General features: G+C 39.1%; 1 protein-coding gene and 1 long non-coding RNA gene across 2 annotated transcripts in view; both read right to left on the reverse strand.

The window, feature by feature from the left end:
• Positions 1-11,174, reverse strand: part of LOC137239547 (uncharacterized) — an 81,944-nt gene extending 70,770 nt beyond the window's left edge. The window contains exons 1-2 of the mRNA XM_067764974.1: positions 11,025-11,174; positions 10,610-10,957 (exon numbers count right to left, since the gene is read on the reverse strand). Of these exons, the coding sequence (XP_067621075.1) occupies positions 10,610-10,732 (123 nt within the window). The 5' untranslated portion in view covers positions 10,733-10,957; positions 11,025-11,174. The remainder of the gene's footprint in view (positions 1-10,609; positions 10,958-11,024) is intronic.
• A 2-nt stretch (positions 11,175-11,176) lies between these two features.
• Positions 11,177-24,296, reverse strand: part of LOC137239548 (uncharacterized) — a 98,154-nt gene continuing 85,034 nt past the window's right edge. Inside the window, exon 3 of the long non-coding RNA XR_010949418.1 lies at positions 11,177-11,566. This is a non-coding gene — a long non-coding RNA (uncharacterized lncRNA). The remainder of the gene's footprint in view (positions 11,567-24,296) is intronic.

Below are 24,296 nucleotides of genomic sequence, written 5' to 3' on the forward strand. Positions count from 1 at the left end.
ATGACTTGAACCCAGGACCTTCGGTGTTGTAAGTGGACCTGGCTGCCACCACAACACGGCGGTAAACATATCGATATTGATCAACAAAACTCGAGACTGGTTATCCAAGGAAAATAATATAGCATTTTCTAGACAAAATAAACTTTTTTCAAGTAAAATGAAACTTTTCTCAAACCAAATAAAAGTTTTTTCAAGTTAAGAAGCATTTTAAGAGCAAATGAACCTTTTGTCAAAGCACACCTAAATTTTTTTCTAATCAAATGACTCTTTTTTTATATCAAATTAAACATTTTTCAAATTAAATGAAATTCTTTTCATATGAAATGAAACTTTTTACGAGTGAAATCAAATCAAATTTAAACTATTTTAAAATTAAATGAAATTCCTTTGCAAATTAAATTAACCTTTTTTCAAGTGAACAAGTTTTTTCAAGTCAAATGAAGCTCTTTGAAATCAAATGAAGATTTTTGTCTAATCACATGACTCTTTTTAATATCAAACTAAACCTTTTTCAAATTAAATGAAACTTTTTTCAAGTGAAATGAAACTCTTTTTCAAATCAAATGAACCTTTTTTTCAAATTAAATGAATTTTTCTTCAAGTGAAATAAAATTTTTTTTAGTCAAACGATTAAAAAGAAATCACATGGTAAAATTGGACATTTTTCAAATCGAAGAAAACTTTTTTCAAATAAAATGAAACTTTTTTCAAATAAAATGAAACTTTTTTCAAATAAAATGAAACTTTTTCCAAATGAAATTAATCTTTTTTTCAAGTAAAACTAATTTTTTCGTTTCAGCCAGCTTTTTTTAAGCCAAATGGAACTTTTTTAAATCAAATAATTTTAAATTTTCATTTCTAATGAAAAAACTTACATGTGACCTCAAAATGCTATATAGGTAAGTCAGCATATTAAATCCATCTCAGGTAGCTGATAAATAAATAAATAAGTTAATATAAAAAATTTAAAAAATACCATCCTTGATAAAATTTTTTATAATCAACAAATATAATAAAACTTTATATTTCATTCCAACGCAGTCATTACGAAATATTACAATAAATAAATACACTGCTATCTTAGCTAACACCTACGGCTATTTTATTTAACTTGCATTTCCTCTTCGTCTTCTAATTTTCCCATTTCCTTTTAACAGCACCTCGCAAATCATTGCACATTTGTTTAATAGCTCTCGGCTGTTTAGCGCAATTACAACAACACTAAATCGTTTTATTTTACTACGCATCCCACTTTTGTTGCTCTTTTTCACTCATTCTTACGTATCCCATTCTGCTCAATCATTCATACCACTATGAGCAAAGAACAGCTTGGAGTATTTGTTTTGCTCTGCTCCCTTTTCTGCACACTTAACTGTTTCTTTACTTAAGCTACACACATACAAACACATTTACTGCTATGCCGTACACTTTAAGTGCCAATAAAAGTCAATCTTAACACTTTTCCGATAACCACTTAACCATATCGCATATTTCACAAACATTGACTCGAGTATATAAATCAGCTAATAAAGGCATTAAAAATAAGTAGGGGAGGGGGCAAAGAATGCAATAGAAATAGAGCTGTCAAAGCATGTACACTATTGTAGATTACAGCATTCACAAGTTAAGCCCATGCATTGCAAGGGTCTAGGGTTAAATCATTCTGGAGTTGAAGATGTTTTTTTATTGAAAAATAATAATGCAGATAATTTCTAGGTTCATAGAAAAATCAACAATTCAATAAAAGCCTTTCAAGTTTTGTTATACAATTTCCTATGTGAGCAGGAATATCCACACATTTCTATTAAGAATTCGGTGCACCACGTGGTATGAGTAACATAAAAACAGGTGGGGTATGCTTTGTTGGGTGTGTGCAATAGATACCTGACTTTTTATACTCAGTTGAGCAGAGCTCACAGAGTATATTAAGTTTGATTGGATAACGGTTGGTTGTACAGGTATAAAGGAATCGAGACAGATATAGACTTTCATAAATAAAATTCATCAGTATCGAAAAAAAATTTTATTGAGCCATGTCCGTCTGCCCGTTAACTCGATAACTTGAGTAAATTTTGAGGTATCTTGATGAAATTTGGTATGTAGATTCCTGGGCACTCATCTCAGATCGCTGTTTAAAATGAACGATATCGGTCTATAACACGCCCACTTTTTCGATATCGAAAATTTCGAAAAACCGAAAAAGTGCGATAATTCATTACCAAAGGCGGATAAAGCGATGAAACTTGGTAAGTGCGTTGAACTTATGACTCAGAATAGAAAAATAGTAAAATTTTGGACAATGGGCGTCGCACCGCCCACTTTTCACTGTAATTGGGCAGCCGTTGAAGATATCATGATGAAATTTGGCAGGAACGTTACTCCTATTACTATATGTATGCTTGATAAAAATTAGCAAAATCGGAGAACGACCACGCCCAAATAAAAAAAAATGTTTAAGTTAAATTTTAACACAAAATTTAATATCTTTACAGTATATAAGTAAACTATGTCAACATTCGACTACATTAATGATATGGTGCAATAAAATTCAAAAATAGAAGAAAATTTCAAAAGGGCGTGGCTCCGCCTTTTTTCATTTAATTTGTCTAGGATAGTTTTAGTGCCATAAGTCGAACAAACGATTACCAATCCTTGTGAAATTTGGTAGGGACTTAGATTCTGGGACGATAACTTATTTCTGTGAAAATGGGCGAAATCGGTTGAAGCCACGCTCAGTTTTTATACACAGTCGACCGTCTGTCCTTCCGCTCGGCCGTTAACACGATAACTTGAGCAAAAATCGATATATCTTTACTAAACTCAGTTCACGTACTTATCTGAACTCACTTTGTATTGGTATAGAAAATGGCCGAAATCCGACTATTACCACGCCCACTTTTTCGATATCGAAAATTTCGAAAAATGAAAAAAATGCCATAATTCTATACTAAATACGAAAAAAGGGATGAAACATATTAATTTGATTGGCTTACTTACTTACTTAATTGGCGCTTAACCGTCTAAACGGTTATGGCCGTCCAACAAGGCGCGCCAGTCGCTCCTTCGCTCCGCCAACCGGTGCCAATTGGTCACACCAAGGGAGTTTAAATCGTTTTCCACCTGGTCCTTCCAACGGAGTGGGGGCCGCCCTCTACCTCTGCTTCCATAGGCGGGTTCCGATAGAAACACTTTCTTGGCCGGAGCATCATCTTTCATTCGCATAACATGGCCTAGCCAGCGCAGCCGCTGCATTTTAATTCGCTGGACTATGTTGATGTCTGCGTATAGCTCGTACAGCTCATCATTAAATCTTCTTCGGTACTCGCCATCGCCAACGCGTAGGGGTCCATAAATCTTTCGAAGAACTTTTCTCTCGAACACTCCCAAAGCCGCTTCATCTGCTGTTGTCATGGTCCATGCTTCTGCCCCATATAGCAGGACGGGTACGATAAGTGACTTGTAGAGTATGATTTTCGTTCACCGAGAGAGGACTTTACTTTTCAATGGCCTACGTAGTCCAAAGTAGCATTTATTGGCAAGATTGATTCTTCGCTGGATTTCAGTGCTGATGTTGTTGCTAGTGTTGATGCTGGTTCCCAAATAAACGAAGTCTTTTACTCTTTCGAAATTATGGCTGCCATCAGTAGCGTGGTTGCCAAGGCGCATATGCGCTGACTCTTTGCTCGGTGATAGCAGGTACTTCGTTTTGTCCTCATTCACCATCAAACCCATCTTTACCGCTTCTTTTTCCAGCTTGGAGTAAGCAGAACTAACAGCGCGGGTGTTTAGGCCGATGATATCAATGTCATCAGCATATGCCAGTAATTGCACGCTTTTATAGTATATTGTTCCAGTGCGGTTAAGTTCTGCAGCTAGTATAATTTTCTCCAGCATCAAATTAAAGAAATCGCACGATAGGGGTCACCCTGTCTGAAACCTCGTTTAGTTTCGAACGGCTCGGAGAGGTCCTTCCCAATTCTGACTGAGCTGATGGTGTTGCTCAACGTCATTTTGCACAGCCGTATAAGTTTTGCGGGGAAACCAAATTCAGACATAGCGGCATATAGGCAGCTCCTTTTCGTGCTGTCGAAGGCGGCTTTAAAGTCGACGAAGAGGTGATGTGTGTCGATTCTCTTTTCACGGGTTTTTTCCAAGATTTGGCGCATTGTGAAAATCTGGTCGATGGTAGATTTACCAGGTCTGAAGCCGCACTGATAAGGTCCAATCAGCCGGTTCACGGTGGGCTTCAATCTTTCGCACAATACACTTGAAAGGACCTTATATGCGATATTAAGAAGGCTGATTCCACGATAGGTGGTGCATTTTGCAGTATCCCCCTTCTTGTGGACTGGAGAAAGAACACTTAGATTCCAACCGTCGGGCATGCTTTCGTCCGCCCATATTTTGCTAAGAAGCTGCTGCATGCGCCTCACCAACTCCTCGCCGCCGAACTTGAATAGCTCCGCAGGCAATCCATCAGCGCCCAGGGCCTTGTTGTTTTTCAATCTGGTTATTGCTATTCTAACTTCGTCATAATCGGGCGGGGGGACATATATTCCACCATCATCGATTGCGGGATCGGGTTCTCCATCTCTGCGCGGTGAATTGCTGCCTCCATTTAGGAGAGCAGAGAAGTGTTCCCTCCATAATCTAAGCACTCTCTGGACATCAGTTACAAGGTCGCCGTTTTCATTCCTACAGGAGTTTGCCCCGGTCTTAAAACCTTCCGTCTGTCGCCGTATTTTTTGGTAGAATTTTCGGGCGTTATTCCTGGTGGCTAGCAGCTCAAGCTCCTCGCACTCACGCCTTTCTGCTTCTGCTTTTTTCTTCCTGAAAAGGCGTCTCGCTTCCCTTTTCAACTCACGATAGCGTTCACACACTCCTCTTGTCGCGCTCGCTTTTAACGTAGCCCTGTAGGCAGCGTCTTTTCTTTCGGTTGCAACGCGGCATTCTTCATCATACCAGTTGGTTTTTCGTGGCCGCCAGTAACCAATTTTTTCCTCGCCGGCGGTACGAAGTGCTTTGGAGATATGCTCCCACTGCTCCTGTATTCCTTCAGGATGAGTTATGCCCTCAGAGAGCAGGTGTGAGTGTCGAGTTGCGAAATCATTGGCAGTCTGTCGTGATTGAAGCTTTTCGACGTCTAGGTTTCCTTGTGTTTTTTGTTCCTTGTTTTTAGTCGCGTTGAGGCGGGTGCGTATTTTGGCTGCAACGAGATAATGGTCCGAATCGATGTTAGGTCCTCGGATCGTGCGCACATCTAAAACACTGGAGGCATGCCGTCCGTCTATCACAACGTGATCGATCTGATTGCGAGTATTTCGATCAGGAGACAGCGATGTAGCTTGATGTTTCTTTTTATGCATGAACCTCGTGCTTGATATGACCATGTTTCGAGCACCGGCAAAGTCAATCAGCCTCAGTCCGTTAGGAGAAGTTTCATTGTGTAGGCTGAACTTTCCGACTATAGGGCCAAAAACACCTTATTTGCCCACCCTGGCGTTAAAGTCGCCAAGCACGACTTTTATATCATGACGGGGGCAGTGCTCGTATGTGCGTTCTAATTGTTCATAAAAAGTGTCTTTCACCTCATCGTCTTTCTGCCATGTCGGCGCATGTGCGCAGATGAATGATATATTAAAAAATTTTGCTTTTATTCGGATAGCGGCGAGACGCTCGTCCACAGGCGTGAACGCCAGCACTTGGCGACAAAGTCTCTCTCCCACCACGAATCCGACGCCGAAACTGCGCTTATTCGCATGGCCACTCCAATATATGTCACAATTTTTGATCTTTTTTCTTCCTTGCTTCGTCCAACGCATTTCTTGGATGGCGGTGATGTCAGATTTTGCTTTGACGAGGACATCAACCAGCCGGGCATCTGCACCAATCCCATTCAGGGAGCGGACGTTCTAGGTGCATGCCCTCAATTCATTGTCCTTCAAACGTTTGCCATGGTCGTCATCAATAGAGAGTGTATTTATCCGAGGCTTGTTGTTATATTTCATTGGAGTATGGTTTTACGTGGCGGGTCCCAAGCCCAGCGCACAACCCGCTCAGCGGGGGTGAAAAATACTACTTGGCACGTTTATATAGCGAGCCGCTTGCTCCAAGACAGACGCCCGCTTGCAGCCGCACCTAGAGGTGTACAGACGCTGCCGATGAGATCTCCCCCGGCTAGCCCTTAAACCGATTATGTCAGAGTGGCCTAGCCAGGTTGTCGCCTTCTCACATTAGCTCACCGCTAAACGGGTGTTTAGCGGCTACCCAGAGGATACTTGGCCGCAAGCGACCGGCAGTAGTGAGCTGCTTGAACCGCATGCAAAAGAATCGCTCTGGCCATTCCCAGGTGAATGGCGGTCAGAAGCTTTCCCCACTTTCGTGGACTTCTACACACGGCCCCACCCTCCTTTGGCTTATTGACGCAAAATATAACTTAAGAAAAAAACTTTGTAAAATGGGTGTGACACCTACCATATAAGTAGAATAAAATGAAAAAGTTCTGCAGGCTGAAATGAAAAGCCCTTGAAATCTTGGCAGGAATACTGTTCGTGGTATTATATATATAAATAAATTAGCGGTATCCAACATATGATGTTCTGGGTCACCCCGGTCCAAATTTTGGTCGATATCTGGAAAACGCCTTTACATACACAACTATCACCGCTCCGTTTTAAAAGCCTCATTAACACCTTTCATTTGACACCCATATTGTACAAACACATTCTAGGGTCACCCCTGGCCCATTTTTATGGCGATATCTCGAAAAGGCGTCCACCTATAGAACTAAGTCCCACGCCTTTTTGAAATCCTCATTAACACCTTTCTTTTGATACCCATATCGTACAATCGCATTCTAGAGTCACCCCTGGTCCACCCTTATGGCGATATCTCGAAAAGGCGTCCACCTATAGAACTAAGGCCCACTCGCTTTTAAAATGCTCATTCACCCCTTTAATTTGATATCCATATCGTACAAACAAATTCTAGGGTCACCCCTGGTCCACCTTTATGGCGATATTTCGAAACGGCGCCCAGCTATGGAACTAAGGATCACTCCCTTTTAAAATACTCATTAACACCTTTCATTTGATACCCATATCGTACGAACAAATTCTAGAGTCAACCCTCATCCACCTTTATGGCGATATCCCTAAATGGCGTCCACCTATATAACTTTTGCCCACTCCCTGATAAAATACTCTTTAATACCTTTCATTTGATACACATGTCATGCAAACACATTCCAGGGTTACCCTCGGTTAATTTTTCTACATTGTTATTTTCCCTTATGTTGTCACCATAGCTTTCAACTGAGTATGTAATGTTCGGCTACACCCGAGCTTAACCTTCCTTACTTGTTATATGTGATTTCAGTTCAAAATAGGACTTAAAGCAGTTTAAGAACCGATTCTTTTAATTATTACTAGTATATTATTAGGTACAGCTGATTAAAAGTTGGTATCTAGCAAATTCGAAGTACGTTTAAATATAGATTAATGTAGTGGATCCTGGATTATTTGGGAATCTTATATATAAATAGACAAGATGAAAAAATGTGGAACCGTTTTCTGCTAAACTATAATTCTAAGGTATACAAATTATATATGTATTGATAGGAAATTTTGAGCTGCACTGTTATCCATAAATAAATAATTTTTAAAAAAATTTTAAAAATCATTTTAGTATAAAAAATTTAACATAAAAGTCACACCACTACACATGCACTTATTCATACTATAAATATGCTGTGTGTGTGTACTTGCTTTTTGTGTACTATGCTGAATCGTGAGCATGGCCGAGGAGTTGCTTTGTACACAATGAAAATTAAACAAAAATACATAGCTGATCATGCATCAAGTATATTTCTTTTCTTTCCTTTGCTTTCCTTTCTTTTCCATTCTATTCTTTTATTTTCCTTTCCTTTGTTTTCTTTTCTTTGCGTTACTTTCCTTTCCTTTCCTTTCCTTTCCTTTCCTTTCCTTTCCTTTCCTTTCCTTTCCTTTCCTTTCATTTCGTTTCCTTTCCTTTCATTTCCTTTCCTTTCGTTTCCTTTCCTTTCCTTTCCTTTACTTTCCTTTCCTTTTCTTTCCTTACCGTTTCTTTATTTTAATTTTCTTTTTATTTCCTTTCTTTTACTTTCATTTCACTTCCATTCATATTCCTTCCTTTCCTTCCTTTATTTTCCTTTCATTTCCCTTCCTTTCCTTTCCTTTCCATTCCTTCCTTTCCTATCCATTCTCTACTTTTCTTTTCTTTCGTTTCTTTTATTTTCATTTTCCTTCCATTGTTTTTCCTTCCTTTCCTTTCCTTTCCTTTCCTTTCCTCTCCTTTCCATTCCTTTCCTTTACTTTTCCTACCTTTTGTTTACGAGAAGCAGATTGATTAAATCATACCTTTCCTGCCAGAGCAATATAAAATTTCCCTATTTTGAGCTTACTTATTCATTATATTACCCATCGAATGCTCCTATGATTATGTTAAAACGACAAATTATATTTCATTTACTTTCATTTCCCTTCCATTGATTTTCCTTCCTTTCCTTTCCTTTCCTTTCCTTTCCTTTCATTTCATTTCCTTTCCTTTCCTGTCCTTTCCTTTCCTGTGGTTGAATTTCAACCACTGGGCGAACTCTGGTATTATAAAAACTGCTAAATTTCACAATATTTTTTAAGGATAGCTTTGCAGTTTTGCTAACTCGCTGTTTTTCTTTGTCCACCGCAAGATAAACCAGGGAGGCGTAGTCATCGTATTATAGGCATCCGAGCATTTTATTTTATCACTTTAGGGATCATCAGATACACTAGGTACTTTCTCCATACAAATCTTCGCATGCATGTACCTGAATCGGATATGTGTTTGGTCTGGTAAGTTCCGCAGATTATCACAGAAAGAAAGGATTTCTTAATACTTTATGTATGTATGTGAGGCGGTCTATTTCAGTCAATATCACGGTTGTTGTATTGACTGATATGATTATAGGTACATGGTCTTATATGGCGTCGTGATGATACGTTCACTTCTGAGATGTCAAATTCAGTTCTTTAAGTTTAAACTTTGAAAGTCGCTCAAACCTAGCCTAATATATAAAAGTTAAAAATTTTTTATTTCGAACACAAAAGCGCTTAAATGGCGTATCAGGTACTGGAAGTTAAACCTCAAAGACTGAAATTCCGTTTCTACTTAGTGCCATCGATGGTAGCTATAACTGTGATCTGTCAAAAGTAGACATTGCAACAAATGATTTGGGGGTCATATACCTTTATCTTGCCGATGCTGGACCATTATGGCACCGTGAAGGTGGAAATTCACTTTTAAAATAGGCAGAGGAAAGCTCTTAGAGCCATGTTGCCTACTGGAGTCCACCCTTTTAGAAGGAAGACTTGAACAGATGAACTTGATGAGTATGAATGAGATGAAAACTGTAAATGAGCCCACGCCTTTAGTGTCAATGTTGCTACCAGCCTTTGATGTATTGCACAGGGGCCGAATTATTAGAGAATGCCATATGAAACCCTCGTGTTCTTAAGCGAAGCCCATTTTTCATACTCAAACATCACTCTTAATTTTCGGCAAGTCGCTTCCAGAACTTGGATAATATGCACTCGTCTTGAATAGGGAAAAGTCTATACAGTTTTTTTTTTTTTTTTTTTTTTTTTTTGTTGCAAATACCTTCTTTCAGTCGAAGTGGTCAGAAGTAAATTTTTCGTGATTCACAGGCGTATTTAGCGCAGTAGGTATGTTACTTTATAGATCTTCATCTCACAAGTTCCTTACTGAAGAATGATGGTAAAACAATAACGGTTCCTTTAATTTTAGAGTGATAACAAAAACTACACCTAGACATTGGTACAGAAACGACCCGAAGATAATGATACTGGCAGCAAATATAGAATACAGTGGAATGAATGATAACTAGAATATCAAAGATTCGAGAGATGTGGAAGCTTCTAAGAACAAAAACCGTACCATTGCCAAACTGGAAAAGGCGATATTAATGCGAATGAAGCAATCAGTTGGATATTAACGCATTCTAATCGAAATAGGCTACGTTGAGCTGCCTGCCGCCGAGGTACACCTAAGCTAGTGTCAGAAGGTTCTTTGTGATATTACAAAAAAAAACACTGTATCACCCCTCTTCATAAAGCCATTTTGAGAATCTGAAGATGGTTACCAAGACTCCTACATCAAACAGAACAACCTGGCGTACGTCGCCCAAAGAAGAACTCGCAGGTTTTTGGCGCGACTTAATTACGGACTGAGTCGATTCATAGTTTCATCCTCTGCGTTACCCCTACAACTCCTACAGCAGCGATGACAGGGTGCTCCTAGCCTTTCTATATGTCTTCCAATAGCACGCTCTTCCAGCTACTAGCTATATGTACTGAAAATTTATAGCAACTTAGGGCATAGACATGACAAGATCTCTTAAGATCCCATCTTGATAAGGTTCGACAACAAATTTTACTTAGTGTTCAATATTTGCATGTATTTATTTCATAATACAGTGATATAAGCAAATTTAGAGTAAATATGGTTGCCAAGGCTTATTGATTACTCCTTATGAAATAGACAATTTCAAATAAAAAATTCAAAAATTATTACTCACCACCGCTCGACATACCGGCGCCCGATAAATATCACTAGCACCAGATAAGCTTTGAAAATACTTTTTTGTTCCATAAACCGTATCCATTTTTGATGTGTTCCTTACGTAGTCAACCGCTTTCATATGTAGATTAATGTTATTATGCGAATCACGCGTCAATTCAAATTTGTTGCAATGTCTTTGATGGCCTACTTTTTCTGACACGCTGAGTATAAATAATTTTCACAAATCTTCATTCAAATGCAAAGTTCAAATATTTCGCATAGATTTACGCAAAATATAAATTTTCACTTAAATTAGCATGCTGACATACGCATTAGCACAAGCAACTATCAAATTGGTCAACGCCTGCAAAAACAACATGTTGCTAAGATGATATATACAAGTTGATTAACATTTCACGTATATCACTCACCTTACAGTCACAGTAACATGCAACATCACTTCGAGCAAAAGCGACACCTGTATTGATGTGATTATAACTACCAAAGGCAATTGAGGGCGCATACGCTTGGAACTGTGCCCCTGTATGTGTGTGTTTACGTGACAATATTTTAATAGCATTAACTAATGAATGTATGAAAGAATCAAAAGTGTAAAAAATATGGCATTGCGCATCAGCTGCTGTTAGTCTGTTGTTGACGCTTAATGCGCGTAATGAATTTGGTTTATATGCAGTGAGCGAGAGTGAGAGGAGTTTTTTAGTATTAGCTTTGCTGATGTGTGTCTGTTGTTGACATGAGTGGTGCAAACATTTTTTGTTGCTCTATCGTTGATGCTGTTTTGTTGCTACAGGCACTGCAATGTTTTTACGTTGCTAGTGTCAACATTAATACCTATTTCTTGTTGTTGTTTTTTGGTTGCATTGTGATGGACACTGATGATGAGCGATGGTCTGCCGTCGGCTGGGATTTCATGGCAGGTGCGCTGTGTTAAGGAGTTTTTATTTTCGTTATTCTGTAAAAAGTAAAAAATAAGATAAATAATTTAATTATTATAAAGATTTATTTTGCGCATTTAAAGAATTTGAAATAACGTGGTTTTAACAAAACAGCAAGCAGATTTGTCTACTCACAAAGGACTAGACTATCTACACCTATGAGATTAATTGAACAATTTAGTTTAATTTGGCTGTTAAAGTGAAATGATATGGAATGATTGCTTGTGAAAGAATAGAAGAACCGTAAAAGGAGCTTGAATGAAGAAGCAAAGGAGGAAACGGATATTCATTTAAAATTACCACATTGAACTTTCCAGGCTAACCCGTGAGGAACTTGGATTCGCCCGAGCCTCGGCTGCTAAAAGGACTCGCCACGGGTAGGTAAGGTTGACAATTGAAAAAGCTTTAAATTGCGTTGGCATCTTCTTGAAAGGGTGGCGCTAAAAAACCCCTTGAATCACTTGAGTATTTGAGTATCCTCTTACGACAGGCATACCTGCTGCGGCTATATCTAAGCCCCTATCGTTCATGTTTTGGAATGAATATCTCTTGCAAATTATTTCGTAATGCAAACACGAAACTTAATATGCTTCAAATGAGACTGTTCGAGCTGCGATTATTTCTGCTGTTGTTGTTACCGCATACCGCTTCCGCGTAGGCAACGCTAATACGAATGTGAGCATTATTTTAGTGAATCTGGTCCGGTTCGGTCAAGTTCTAGCCCGACTCTGCAGAAACTATTTTGATTTCTTTGATCAGTGTTGTGTTCTTAATTAGCTTAAACTCAAAAAATAACGACGTAATTGCCAAGAACTCACTGCAGCATCTTCCATGTGCAGGTTGCCGGAACAGGTTCTCCAATAGCCAAACGGCCTTTAAAGTTAAGTTTAACTATGGTGCGATCGAAGGTAATATGGGAATACCTGATCTCGCTTGCGGTTGCATCGAACTATTTGAATATTAATTTCAACTGGGCCCCGGCGCATAGCAATATACCTTGCAACTGTAACGTGGAGCTTCTTTCGCGAATGGGATACAACTGCATCGAGTACTCTTTTTACCTATAATGTTGAAAGATGGGCTTCGAATCAACAAAGCAAATGCTATGCGGAGGCCGCCTCCTGCAGGGTCGCAAGAGCCTTTGGATCGATAGCGAATAGCAAGCGATGTATTGAAATGATTGGTTTCACCAAGACAAATATATCATTGGTGATTGAGCTTATGACGGTTTGCTATCCAATGTGAGTTCATGTTGTACGTCTTAACATACTGCAGGACCGCACTTGCTGCCGCTGCATAGAGGATGACGATGCGGAATCATCGAGACACTTCGTGCTTGACTGTCAAGCTTTTGCATGAACTAGGTGAAAGTATTTCGGTATCGGCTCACTGAGGTCTACTAAGGACTCTATCAAGGTCCTTTTCGAAACTAAATCGTTGCCTAGCAAAAAAAAATTAAAAAATTAATACTTGGCGCCATTTACCTCCGAGGAAAATAAGGCCGACCTTCTCTTGCAATTTGCGTCGTGCTCCTTCCTCTTTTCCCTACAAATTGGCGGAGCGAGGCCTATATGTTTCATACCTAATTCAAACGGCATCTGCCTTGCATTAGAAAAACTTGTTTCTGAATGAAAAACTTTCTAAATTTTTGATGTTACTTTGCACGGGAGTTGAACCGAAAACCTTCGGAGTACACTTTAACCATACCACGGAATCCGCCACACCAAGAAGGCTGCCTAGCAACGGTTCCCTAAAGAGCTTTAGCTAGCTCCGCCGCGTATCTTACGTGGTATCACAACAGACCTTCTTGTTGCCCAAGTGAGCTTTCCCCGCCGCGGTGGCTGTCAATCAAGCTAACCTGACCTTTGAACTCGTCAGCTTCGATGTTTAAATAAATTTTTTTATTTGACTACAGTTCTCCCAGTAGGTGAAGTTAAACCACAACAGAGGTATCTTTACCAGGAACCAATTTACACAAATCAAAGCGCGCAACCAAACAAAATTAAACAATTCATTTATTTAGTTAAATACATTTCGATAACAAAACGATAGTTTTTCGATAGCAAATCGATACATTTTTGATAAAAAGTCGATAAAATTTCGATAGTAAACTCATAACTCTTCGATAAAATATAGATAATATGCCGATAAAAAAATGAAAGCTCATCGAAAATCAATGGTTACCACGCGCATAACCCGTCTATGCCAATGACATAACTTGCAGATATTGGCTGCTTTCGATGGAAAGCCGTTAATGATTCGATACCAAATTGATGGCGGCCACCCTTTTTCGGTTTTGGGCTTTCATCTGTCCTTTTTTCTCTTTTTCTTCTTTACCAAACTTTGCCTATTTCTGCTTTCGAAGCACTACCCCCCACACACTACGCTTACCCATTAATTACGCTCTGTAACCCCCCATACAGCATACCCTTTTCAAACATTAGGCTCACACTTACTTTCCTTTTGGATTCCCCCATACCAGGAGCAAAGATGCTAACACATTAAAAACAAGCAGGGTAGAAAAATGTCTCTCCACTTAATTTTCTGCTACCGGGGAAGGTCGATAGGAAACTCGTACAGACCGTCATTAAATCTACTTCGATATTTACTTCAAGTCCTTCATCACTCGGCTTAGGTGATGGGTATTAACATTCCTACTATGCTGCAGATTTATACTTATACTGATTGGATAACGGTTGGTTGTACAGGTATAAAGGAATCAAGATAGATACAGACTTCCATATATCAAAATCATCAGTATCGAAAAAAATTTGATTGAGCCATGTCCGTCCGTGCGTCCGTCTGTCCGTTAACACGATAACTTTAGTAAATATTGAGATATCTTCACCAAATTTGTTACATGAGCTTATCTGGACCTATAATAGATTGGTATTGAAAATGAGCGAAATAGGATGATAACCACGCCCACTTTATATATATATAACAACACAAAAAACCTGACTATTTAGTAAATAATACACCTAGAATGTTGAAATTTTACGCTCGGACTGATATTGAGACCCCTAATAAAAATTTGAAAAAAAATATAATGGGCGTGGCACCGCCCACTTGTGATAAAATCAATTTCACAAATATTATTAATCATAAATCAAAAATCGTTTAACCTATCGCAACAAAATTCGGCAGAGAGGTTGCCTTTACTATAAGGAATGCTTTGAAGGAAAATTTACGAAATCGGTTAAGGACCACGCCCACTTTTATATAAAAGATTTTTAAAAGGTTCGTGGATGAATAAAGTAAGCTATATCTTTGCAAAAAAGAGCTTTATATCAATGGTATTTCATTTCCCAAGTGGATTTATAACAATAAATAAGAAGAAATTAAAATTTAAAAAATGGGCGTGGCACCGCCACTTTTATGACTAAGCTATTTTCTATGTAAGCACACAAAACAAACAACAACAGCATTTCAAGTGTACAGCTGGGTATGTAATGTTCGGTATCACCCGAACTTAGACTTCCTTACTTATTTTTGTAAGCAATACTCGTCATCTGCCTTTCCTGTCAGCGTTCTCTGAGGGGAACTCCAGCACTCCCGGCTAGAACAGAAGAAAGCAAGCTAGCGCAATTTAAAGCTTCTTCAACCCAATTTTCAACGTTAACTACCCTTGGCGAATGCTGTTTCTTTAGCAGCCGAGACTCTGCCTACCCCAAGTTCCTCATAAACATCGTTAACACTTCCCAAAACCTTCGTAGTGTCCCTTTTTAACTATAGCAACAAGAAGGCAAGCTATTGCAAAAGAGGCCTTGTTTTCGGAATTTCAATTTGGATCTCCGTTTTCGTATACCAGCTTTCACGTTTTTACAACAAAAATATACGCAGGCGTCTCGAATACGTTTGTATGTATCGTGCTTTTGAGAAACTCCATCCATCCATCCATCAAAATTTCCTACCAACATAAAGTGGAGGTCTTCAAAAATTTAATAAAAGTTATTAAGAAATGGCGCACACAATTAAATTGCTGCTAAGCGCATGCCATCTTTAGCTTTTGAGTGCAATTAATTACAAAGTCAGTGCATTTGTGGCGCCTTTTAGAAGGTTGTCTTTTATAATAGAAGAAAGGTTGCTTCATTTTAATAAACGAAATTATGATATATACAACAGCAAGGATAGAAAACAAAAAAGACAATATAAAGAAGCAAAAACAACAATAATGTTAACAACGACGAGTACAACAACAGTATGAGCGGCGAAACCTGCCTGTTCAAAGGCCAGACAAGTAGTCAAGCAACCAAGTAACTGACAATGCCAATAGCAACAACAACAATGCCAACGAACAAAAGTGGACAATCCTGTTTGTGCAACAAACGACTTACAACAAAACAAAGTTGGGGAATAGACAAAAATATATAAAAAATAACGAAATGGATAAAAATGAACAAAATGCTGCAGGGGAATTCTCTCTTTTCGGTGGCAACTGCGTCTATAGCCAACAACAACAACAACAACAGGAATGACTACTACAATAACATAAGTAATAGCAACAACAACAACTAGCAGCAACAGCAAAAATGCAATTGCCGCAAGTCCAAGCAACCAGTCAGTAAGTGAGTTGACGATGTTGACAAAATGCGCACAAATGGCGAATAAGGAAAAGTGAAAAACGGAAAAGCGATACAATAAACAAACCGATACATATAAATAATTGCAAGCAGCAAGTTCAAACAAGCCTTAAAGTTTTAGCTATATCTTGCTCATACAACAAATTTCATCTTCCTTTATTTAGTGACTAAACAAAGCCAAAACGAGTTTAGCGTTAGCAAGAAAAGCTAAAAATGTTGCAAGGAGAATAGTGAAAATTGTTGAAGTTAAGCGCAACACAAAAAAATAAATACAAAAATTATAAAAGCTTTATAGTAATTTCACAACAACCACTCAACTATAGAAGGCACCAACGTTCGAGGCAAAGATTAACGCTATGGAACAAGTTTACAACAAAGTAGCTGCTAGTTATTAGAGGAACAAAGACTGTGCGTTTAGTGGCAGCTGTGCGAAGGGTGCGAAGATTGCTCAGCACATAGCACCTAGTTAGAACGAAAGGAATGAGCGCCGAAGCTTTTTAAAGCAGCTGCAAAGATAAAGTTTGCTTAAATGCACTCGTAGTCGAATGGAGTAGGATTGATCTCGATTTTGTAGAAATTAGCACCAACATATGGAAGATGATACCAAAACCGTTCTTTTGAACATGTCAAAAATTAGTCCCCAAAATTCATTTTTAACATAAAAAGAATATGTAGATATGGTGTGTTGAAAAAAAAAGCAACAATGTCAGTTTGAAAAGAATCATATAACAAATATATACTCTATTACTCTAAAAGCTGACTAGTGACATATGACTATAGACATATGTCCAAGCAACCATATTTCGTATCCATTTTTCTGATAAACATTCTTTATTTTCCAAAAAGCATTACTTTAAAAGTATTAAGGCAGACTAACATTGAAAATTTGTTACAGGATCTTTGATAATTATGTTTTCCCAGCTTCTTCACTGGTTATAATACGGAATACCAATCTTGTTTGCATGCACGTACATGAGGTTATGTATGCACTACTCTTAGAATCTCGCTGATAAGTGTAGTGGCGTCATAGGAGCGCTACAAATATCCTTTACAGAGCGGTAGCAAAAGTCATCTAAGTCAATTTTGGTTTAGATCGCCAATAACTAGTTAAGATGATACGTCAATACTAGTAACACTTTAGCAATTACCTTGCGTAAATTTCCTGGTTACAACAACAACAAACACATAACTTCCACCTTCAAATCGGCAACCTCAACCTTCAAGCTTTTAGATTAAGTCTTTAGAAGAAGACTTTTTTTACATTAAACACTGATACCTTATATCCGCGATATGCCGGCCACTCCAAAAACTTTCTTCTTTGTCTATATTCCAGTTGGTATTCGATTTGTCTTATTCCTGCAATCGTTTTCAGTCCAACTGCAGCAGTCCTTACCACCTGAGCGTTTTTATATAGCAATATTTGTTTGCGTTTTTGTATAGCATTATTTGTATATCAGTTTCAGGCTATCTCGATATATCTTTTACACAAGCTACTACTACGCCCAGCACTCTGCTCAAGGCCTCCAACTTAGATACTAAAGGAAGCTAACTTTGAGACTCTGGCTTTCGCCGAGAAGAAGATGAACGAAGTTGCAAAGCAGCCCCTGATTGTAGAACCACTAGATTAGAGCAACTCCAATGGGCAGATGTCTGTGGAAAGGTGAAGATTTGTAAAAGGGTGGCTGATTGGTAGGATGATCAAAATGATGCATAATGAACCAAGTAAACCGTAGCCAGCCTTCGAAGCAGCGAGAGGTTGCAATGGGGCTAAGCGGGCGGTATTTATTTGCGCATTAGAAAAGGTGTACTAGGGACAGTACTCTTAGAACAAAAGAGGTAAAAATGGGCCTCGAGAGCCTCAAACTAGGGTCAGAATACTAGGCTAGCGGTGCAGAGGCGGAGGGGTTGAAAGTGGAAAAACAGCTCAATGGTGCTGCGAGTCTTGCCAACAACAACATGATGCCAAAGGGGTTGAAAGAGATCTCGAAAAGCTCGAAGCAGTAACGAATTACGAGGGTATAGGTGCAGAGGTGGATATGTTGGAGGTACACCAACACCGAAATAATGCTGCGAGTCTTACAAATAACTATAAGCCACTACGAGCAGTGAAGGTAGATACGTACCTCCAAAATCTAAAATCAACGTCAGAAAACCAAAGCTTGAGCACACTGGTGCAGAATTTGGAGAAAGACCAACAGCTCGAAGATGCTGCGAGTCTTACAGATAAACCTTCAACACAGTAAAGTGACACCGAGCGAGCTCCTTCTTACTCTTGAGGAGCATTTCGTTTGAAGTGACGCTGATACAGAAGCGATGGATCATATCTGGGTTACTCAGGGGAAGAATTTCTGCAGTCTTATCTATTTTCTGTGGTATTTACTGGCAAGTACGGTCTCTAGGGCAGTTAATATTGTGGCGAATGTTATCGTGAGTCGCAATCGTAAAACTTCCTCCAGTAATAAAAAAAAACTCTTCTAGAACAACAACATAAGTATAAGATAAAGACTACATACAAATATAGCAGGAACGTAGCCACCAGGCGAGTGTCAGTGAATACAAAGCAAAGATGTGACGTTTATAAGTGCATCATAACAGTATTCGACAGTTCAAGATGCTTACAATATAGGTACGAGTAAAGACATCAATGGTGTAAAAACTGTGGCTCTGCCATTCTATAAAAGGAGGTACAATGCAGCCCCTGTGGGTTTATGAGCTTGCATAATTTCCCCGACAAGTATGTGTGTTAACAAAGGCGAGTAAAACCCCCACAGCCAAAGTTCGGAGGGCTCAAAAATCGTTTTCGAAACACTCGGTCTGCTCGTATTCGCAACACTTCCTAAGCCTGCGGGGAGTATTTTTGCGCTTAAAAAACAACAATAACAATTATGTTGTTGTGCTTATTGAATAAATTTTCTATCAAATTCCTGTCAAGCAATAAACATCAATGGCCAGGCTGTTAGATATTCCAAAGATAAACCCAATTTCTGAACTAAAGACTGCCAAACGCTTACTTCAGTCCGACTAACAGCTCGTCTTCACTTCCGTGCAACTAGGCAATTTCGAATTCCCTACAATTTATTTTTTAATTTAAGTCAGGAGCGCAGAGTTCAGAATAATGAAATATTTGTAAAACACTGTTCATTAGACCACTCAGACCTAATAAGAACTAAGTCTTCGTAAATTATCAAGAAAATATCTCACCTTATGACAAAAGCAGAGCTCGGTTAGCCATTTTGAATTTGTAAAGAGGTAGATATAGCAAAAAGTACGGTCACGAATTTGGATTGTTAAGAATGGAAAAAAAAATTTCAAAATGCGTATTGAAGGAAGCATGAATCTCTTATATCTTAAAGCTCTCTTCAGGTATATAAAGAGAATCTACTCATTAAGCCGAGTGATAAGGGATCGATTGATTGTTTTATAAAGTATTTTATCAAAGACCTCTCACTCAGCCGTTCAACGCAAGTATTCGAGACTTACTACTATAAATAGTTTACTAGGAACTATTGCGAGTCATTACAACACTGAAAACACATTAAGGATAAAAAGCAAAGTATCAGCTTAAAACTCTCAAAAAAGCAACAAAAGAGTACCGTAATTTTGTCATATCTCGACTTCAAACATAAAATGTCATTGCTCATTATCTTCTATTGAAACTTCGCTCACCCGAAATTTACCCAAATAGCTTTCAAATGAAAGTTACATTGTCGTCTATCATACTTTTTCATAGTTCAAATAGCAGTGACATAAAAAGATACTCCTTTTTCATCTCGGACTAGAATGTTAAAATACTAATAATAGCCACTGCAGCTGATGGCAGCAGTAGTAGTATTGAATTGATGAAATTGATGAAATGGAATGTTGGTGACTGACGTATTGACATTGTTTTTAATACTGACAGCAAAGATTGTTGTAAATACCTGACACTATCATATGTCTTTTACTAAGTATTTAGAGCTGAAGTAAGAAGATGGAAATCAAGTATTAAGTAAGCTTTGTTTCGGTACATGGAAATATGAGTTTTTTGCTATACTTTAGCGATTTTGTTGTTGCAAGGTGTACGGTATTTATCATTCGAGTCCAGCATAGGAAACATCGAAGTCTGTTGGACTTAATTTTTATTTAATAACCATTTTGGCCTCAAGTCTGTGTACATATTAGTTATCTACTTAGCTTTAGGCTTTTTTTCTTCTTCTTGTAGCGATAAGGATACGGGAGATTTATCAGTGTTTATAATATTTTGCCGGATATTTTGTATCCGATACGTTCCGAAAAATAGCACCATTAAGGTACTAGCCCGACAATCTGGTAATTGATTTGATATGACCAAATTCAACCTTCAGAGCAAGAGCGTCGCCTGCAAAGTAAATTTACCAGGGATGCGGATGGCAATTGGGTTGGAGAAGCGATGAATTGCGCTGGAAAGCTCTTGTTGTTGTTGTTGTTGTTGTTGTATTAACGATAAAGACACCACCCGAAGGTTTTGTGGAGTGTTATCCACATTGATGGTTCTTTGCCGGATATAGAACCGGTACGTTCCTGTAACAAGCACAGTTAAAGTATTAGCGCCAACATCTCGGGAACAATTAATATGACTAAATTAAACTGTCTAGGCTATTCCGGCCTCCCCAACCCCTAGTTCCATGAGTAACTTGGGGTCGCCTCGCCTACTAAATATGTCTATAATACATTCATATTTGTAATAGGCTTCCCCTCGAGTAGGTGATGTTGACAATTGGGTTGGGGAAGCTCTGAACTATAAAGATATAAAGATTTGTATTGTGCTTATCACCCCTTGAACTCCTTTTGAGGAGGATGTGTTACACTAGCCCTTGTTTTAGTGGTAGGTTTGGTGATATCGGCTTCTAGTTTTGACATAATAGCTACGTGGCAACAAGAAAGTTACTAAAAAGACAAACGTAAATCGGAGATATTTCCTCCCGAGTTATGTACGCCTCGTACTCGCACAACTTTTCGAGATCAGCATCGTCCCTACGATTAACATAGCTGTGGCTATGCAGGACCCACATTGTGAAGAGACCTCTTTTCACTACATCTACTTTAGATTGTTGGACTTAACTGTGCCCTAAGGACCCCGACGGATACTAGGAGTCAACAAAAGGTCAAAAACTTCTCATCTCCAGAGAAGGGTTGGTATCAGCCCTATTGTTAGCCATCGGCATTGAAATTTACAGCAATGTCCTTATACCCTGACAACCATATAATCATATCGTCAAAGAGTGAATATCAAGAGGTGGAGCTTTCCGTAAAATCTATCGACCCTACCTTGACTCAGCTTTTACAGATGTTGAACTATCACAGTAATGTTCTCTAGCAGTTAAAGCAACAAAGGTCATTCCCTCCACAAAACACTTAATTGCGCTAACTTCCGCCCGGAAGTTGCTGCAATATTCGATCAGCCTAAGTTTATGGCGAACATTTAGCTCCTATCAAAAGACTCCCTAAATATGTGAATAGCGTTACCAGAAGAAGTTTATAGTCAAGAATTATCCCAAGGAAATTAAGCTCATCAGACAGCACCAATCGATGCGTCTAATGCCTTACGTACATCCCCGTGGACTTAACCAACTCACTTTTGCTAGGGTTGACAGCTAATGCGCTTGGTTTGGACCATTTAATCTCGACTCTCGAACTTTTTCAATGTAATCAAGTATTTTATGTTGGCAGGACATGTCCGGCCATTAGCACAAGTCATCACATGCCCCCCTGTCCGCTTGGGCTTCAAGCATGTCATTCACAACCACTAACAAAAGCGTGTGAATAACGGAGCTCTTTTGTAAGCCTACACACAATTTCTGAGATATCGACTCATGACATGCTAATTTTCCTAAAATCTTTGTGAGAATCGTGACCCATTTTCTTTGCCACATTCATTGGGTTACATTCCAAGACTTGAGGACCTTAAACTGTTGGCGTAAATGGAAGCTGCATGAAATATCCAAATATTTTGAAAATGCAGAAAAATTATACCATCCGATCCCTGAAAGGGATATAGAACTTACAAGATTTAATGACATTCTCGAAAGAATCTACTTAATACTCGTAGTTGCATAGCATCCTCAGAGTATTACCGATTTGTTTGGCTTAGCTTTGTAAATTCGGATAAAAAAATGCACAAGGAAAGATTGGAAAGATGGGGGGATCACTCAGAGATTCGACATCTCCGTTTTCACGGACGAATCTAAAATGGCTTGAGGAGTGGGAGCGGAAGTACTTGTGACTGTCCCGCACACGTCCTTATGTATGTGGCTTCCCGACTCGGCAAGCGTGCTTCAAACTGAGCTTTCGCTATCCAAGGGCCGTGTAAAAATTTGGCGGCCACTATGTGTGATGGTAGCGTGCTCCGCCTACCACACCGTATGCCCTGGGTTCACACTCCGGGCAAAGCAACATCAAAATTTTAGAAATACGGTTTTTCAATTAGAAGACAATTTTTCTAAGAGGGGTCGCCCCTCGGCAGCGTTTGGCAAGCGCTCCGGGTGTATTTCTGCCATGAAAAGCTCTCAGTCAAAACTCATCTGCCTTGCAGATGCCGTTCAGAGTCGGCATAAAAATTGTAGGCCCCGTCCGGCCAATTTGGAAGGAAAATCAAGAGGAGCACGACGCAAATTGGAAGAGAAGCTCGGTCTTACATCTCTTCGGAGGTTATCGCGCCTTACATTTTTAAGAGCCATGTAAAGCGTTAATGTATATCAATAGTAATGGTAACAGGGTAGCAATTTTCTCCAATAGCCAGGCGGCGCTTGGGGCCCTCGGGTCAGCGACGATAACATCAAACCTGCTTGGACAGTGTAGGTAGAGCGCCATGATTCTGGCGAGCCGGCAGATCATTATTCTGATATGAGTGCCGGGGCATCGAAACATACAGGGTAACGAGATGGCGGATGAACTGGCACGGCGTGGAGCGGCTCTTGATGTCTCAGGAGCGAAGGAGGTCCTTGGACCCCTGCGGCTCATCGAGGGTCGCATTTACCAACACTGGTGGAGCGAGGTCAACAATAGGTGGAAGCGGTTGCGGTCCTGTAAAGTTTCCAAGAGCATGTGGCCATTATATAACGAAAAACGGTCAATCCTTAAAATGAACAGAAGGGATATATCCAGAGTATTTGCTGTGCTCACGGGGCATTGGACAATTGGGGTACATGCGGCACGGATTGGACTGGAACACAATACCTCCTATCGCAGCTGTAAGCGTCCGGTGGCGGAGAAACGATTCAGCATCTGCTGTGCGAATGTCCAGCACAATGTCGAAGCAAAATGAATTTTCTTGGAAAGCCCTTTATCGAAAGCCTCCCAGAACTGAAGGATGTTAGGCCGGGAGATCCTCTCAAATGTAGAATCTCTACGGGATGGATATAGGGGGATGGGTTTCTCTGAGACGCTTGAAAATTCTTATTAGTCTTCTTTGAACACCCCTTCATTGGTTAGCTCACGAGTTGTGGTATCTAAACGGCGCATGAGCGCTATTTGGAGTCAATTGGGATTCGCCACTCCAACCAACCAACCAACCCAATCACACCTGCTAGAGCTCTCAGTCCGAGGGTAGTTTACTTCTCTTTACCTTAGTGCAGAGTCGTTTACTTAAAGCTCCGAGCTCACTAATTAGCGCCGTTCCCCAATAATGTTTTCAGTGTTAGGATACTTAACACAACTTAAATAGATAAACATTTAACATAGCAATAATGTTTACTTTAGTATTAAAATAATAAAAAAAGTTATTTAAAATTACTAGTAAACCAAATTTGGCTAAGTTGGCAACGCGGTCAATTTTTTTTTTTTTATGTTTAATATCTAATTTAAGTAATTTCTATTTAATGGCTTATCAGGTGGCAACTCTCTTTAAAATACACTTTTCGGGATCCCGAACTAATCACAACAAACCACATTACCAATAATGCCGCACTGACATTCCAAAGCAATCAAATGCTGCACTCAACAAACGCCATCGATAAATGTTGGAAATTTTCAATGTTGATAATTCCATTAATTTTCAAGATTTAACTTTCATATATCAGAGGATACTTAAGTTTTTCTTCGTTTTGTGTAAAAGTATGTGTGTACGTATTTGTGTGTGTTTTGCCAGCGTCATCACCATTACTGTCAACTTCACTGTTAGTGTCAAACACTATCATCAATTATTACA

The sequence above is a fragment of the Eurosta solidaginis genome, chromosome 2 (genome assembly GCF_040869045.1).
Source record: "Eurosta solidaginis isolate ZX-2024a chromosome 2, ASM4086904v1, whole genome shotgun sequence".
Lineage (NCBI taxonomy): Eukaryota > Metazoa > Arthropoda > Insecta > Diptera > Tephritidae > Eurosta > Eurosta solidaginis.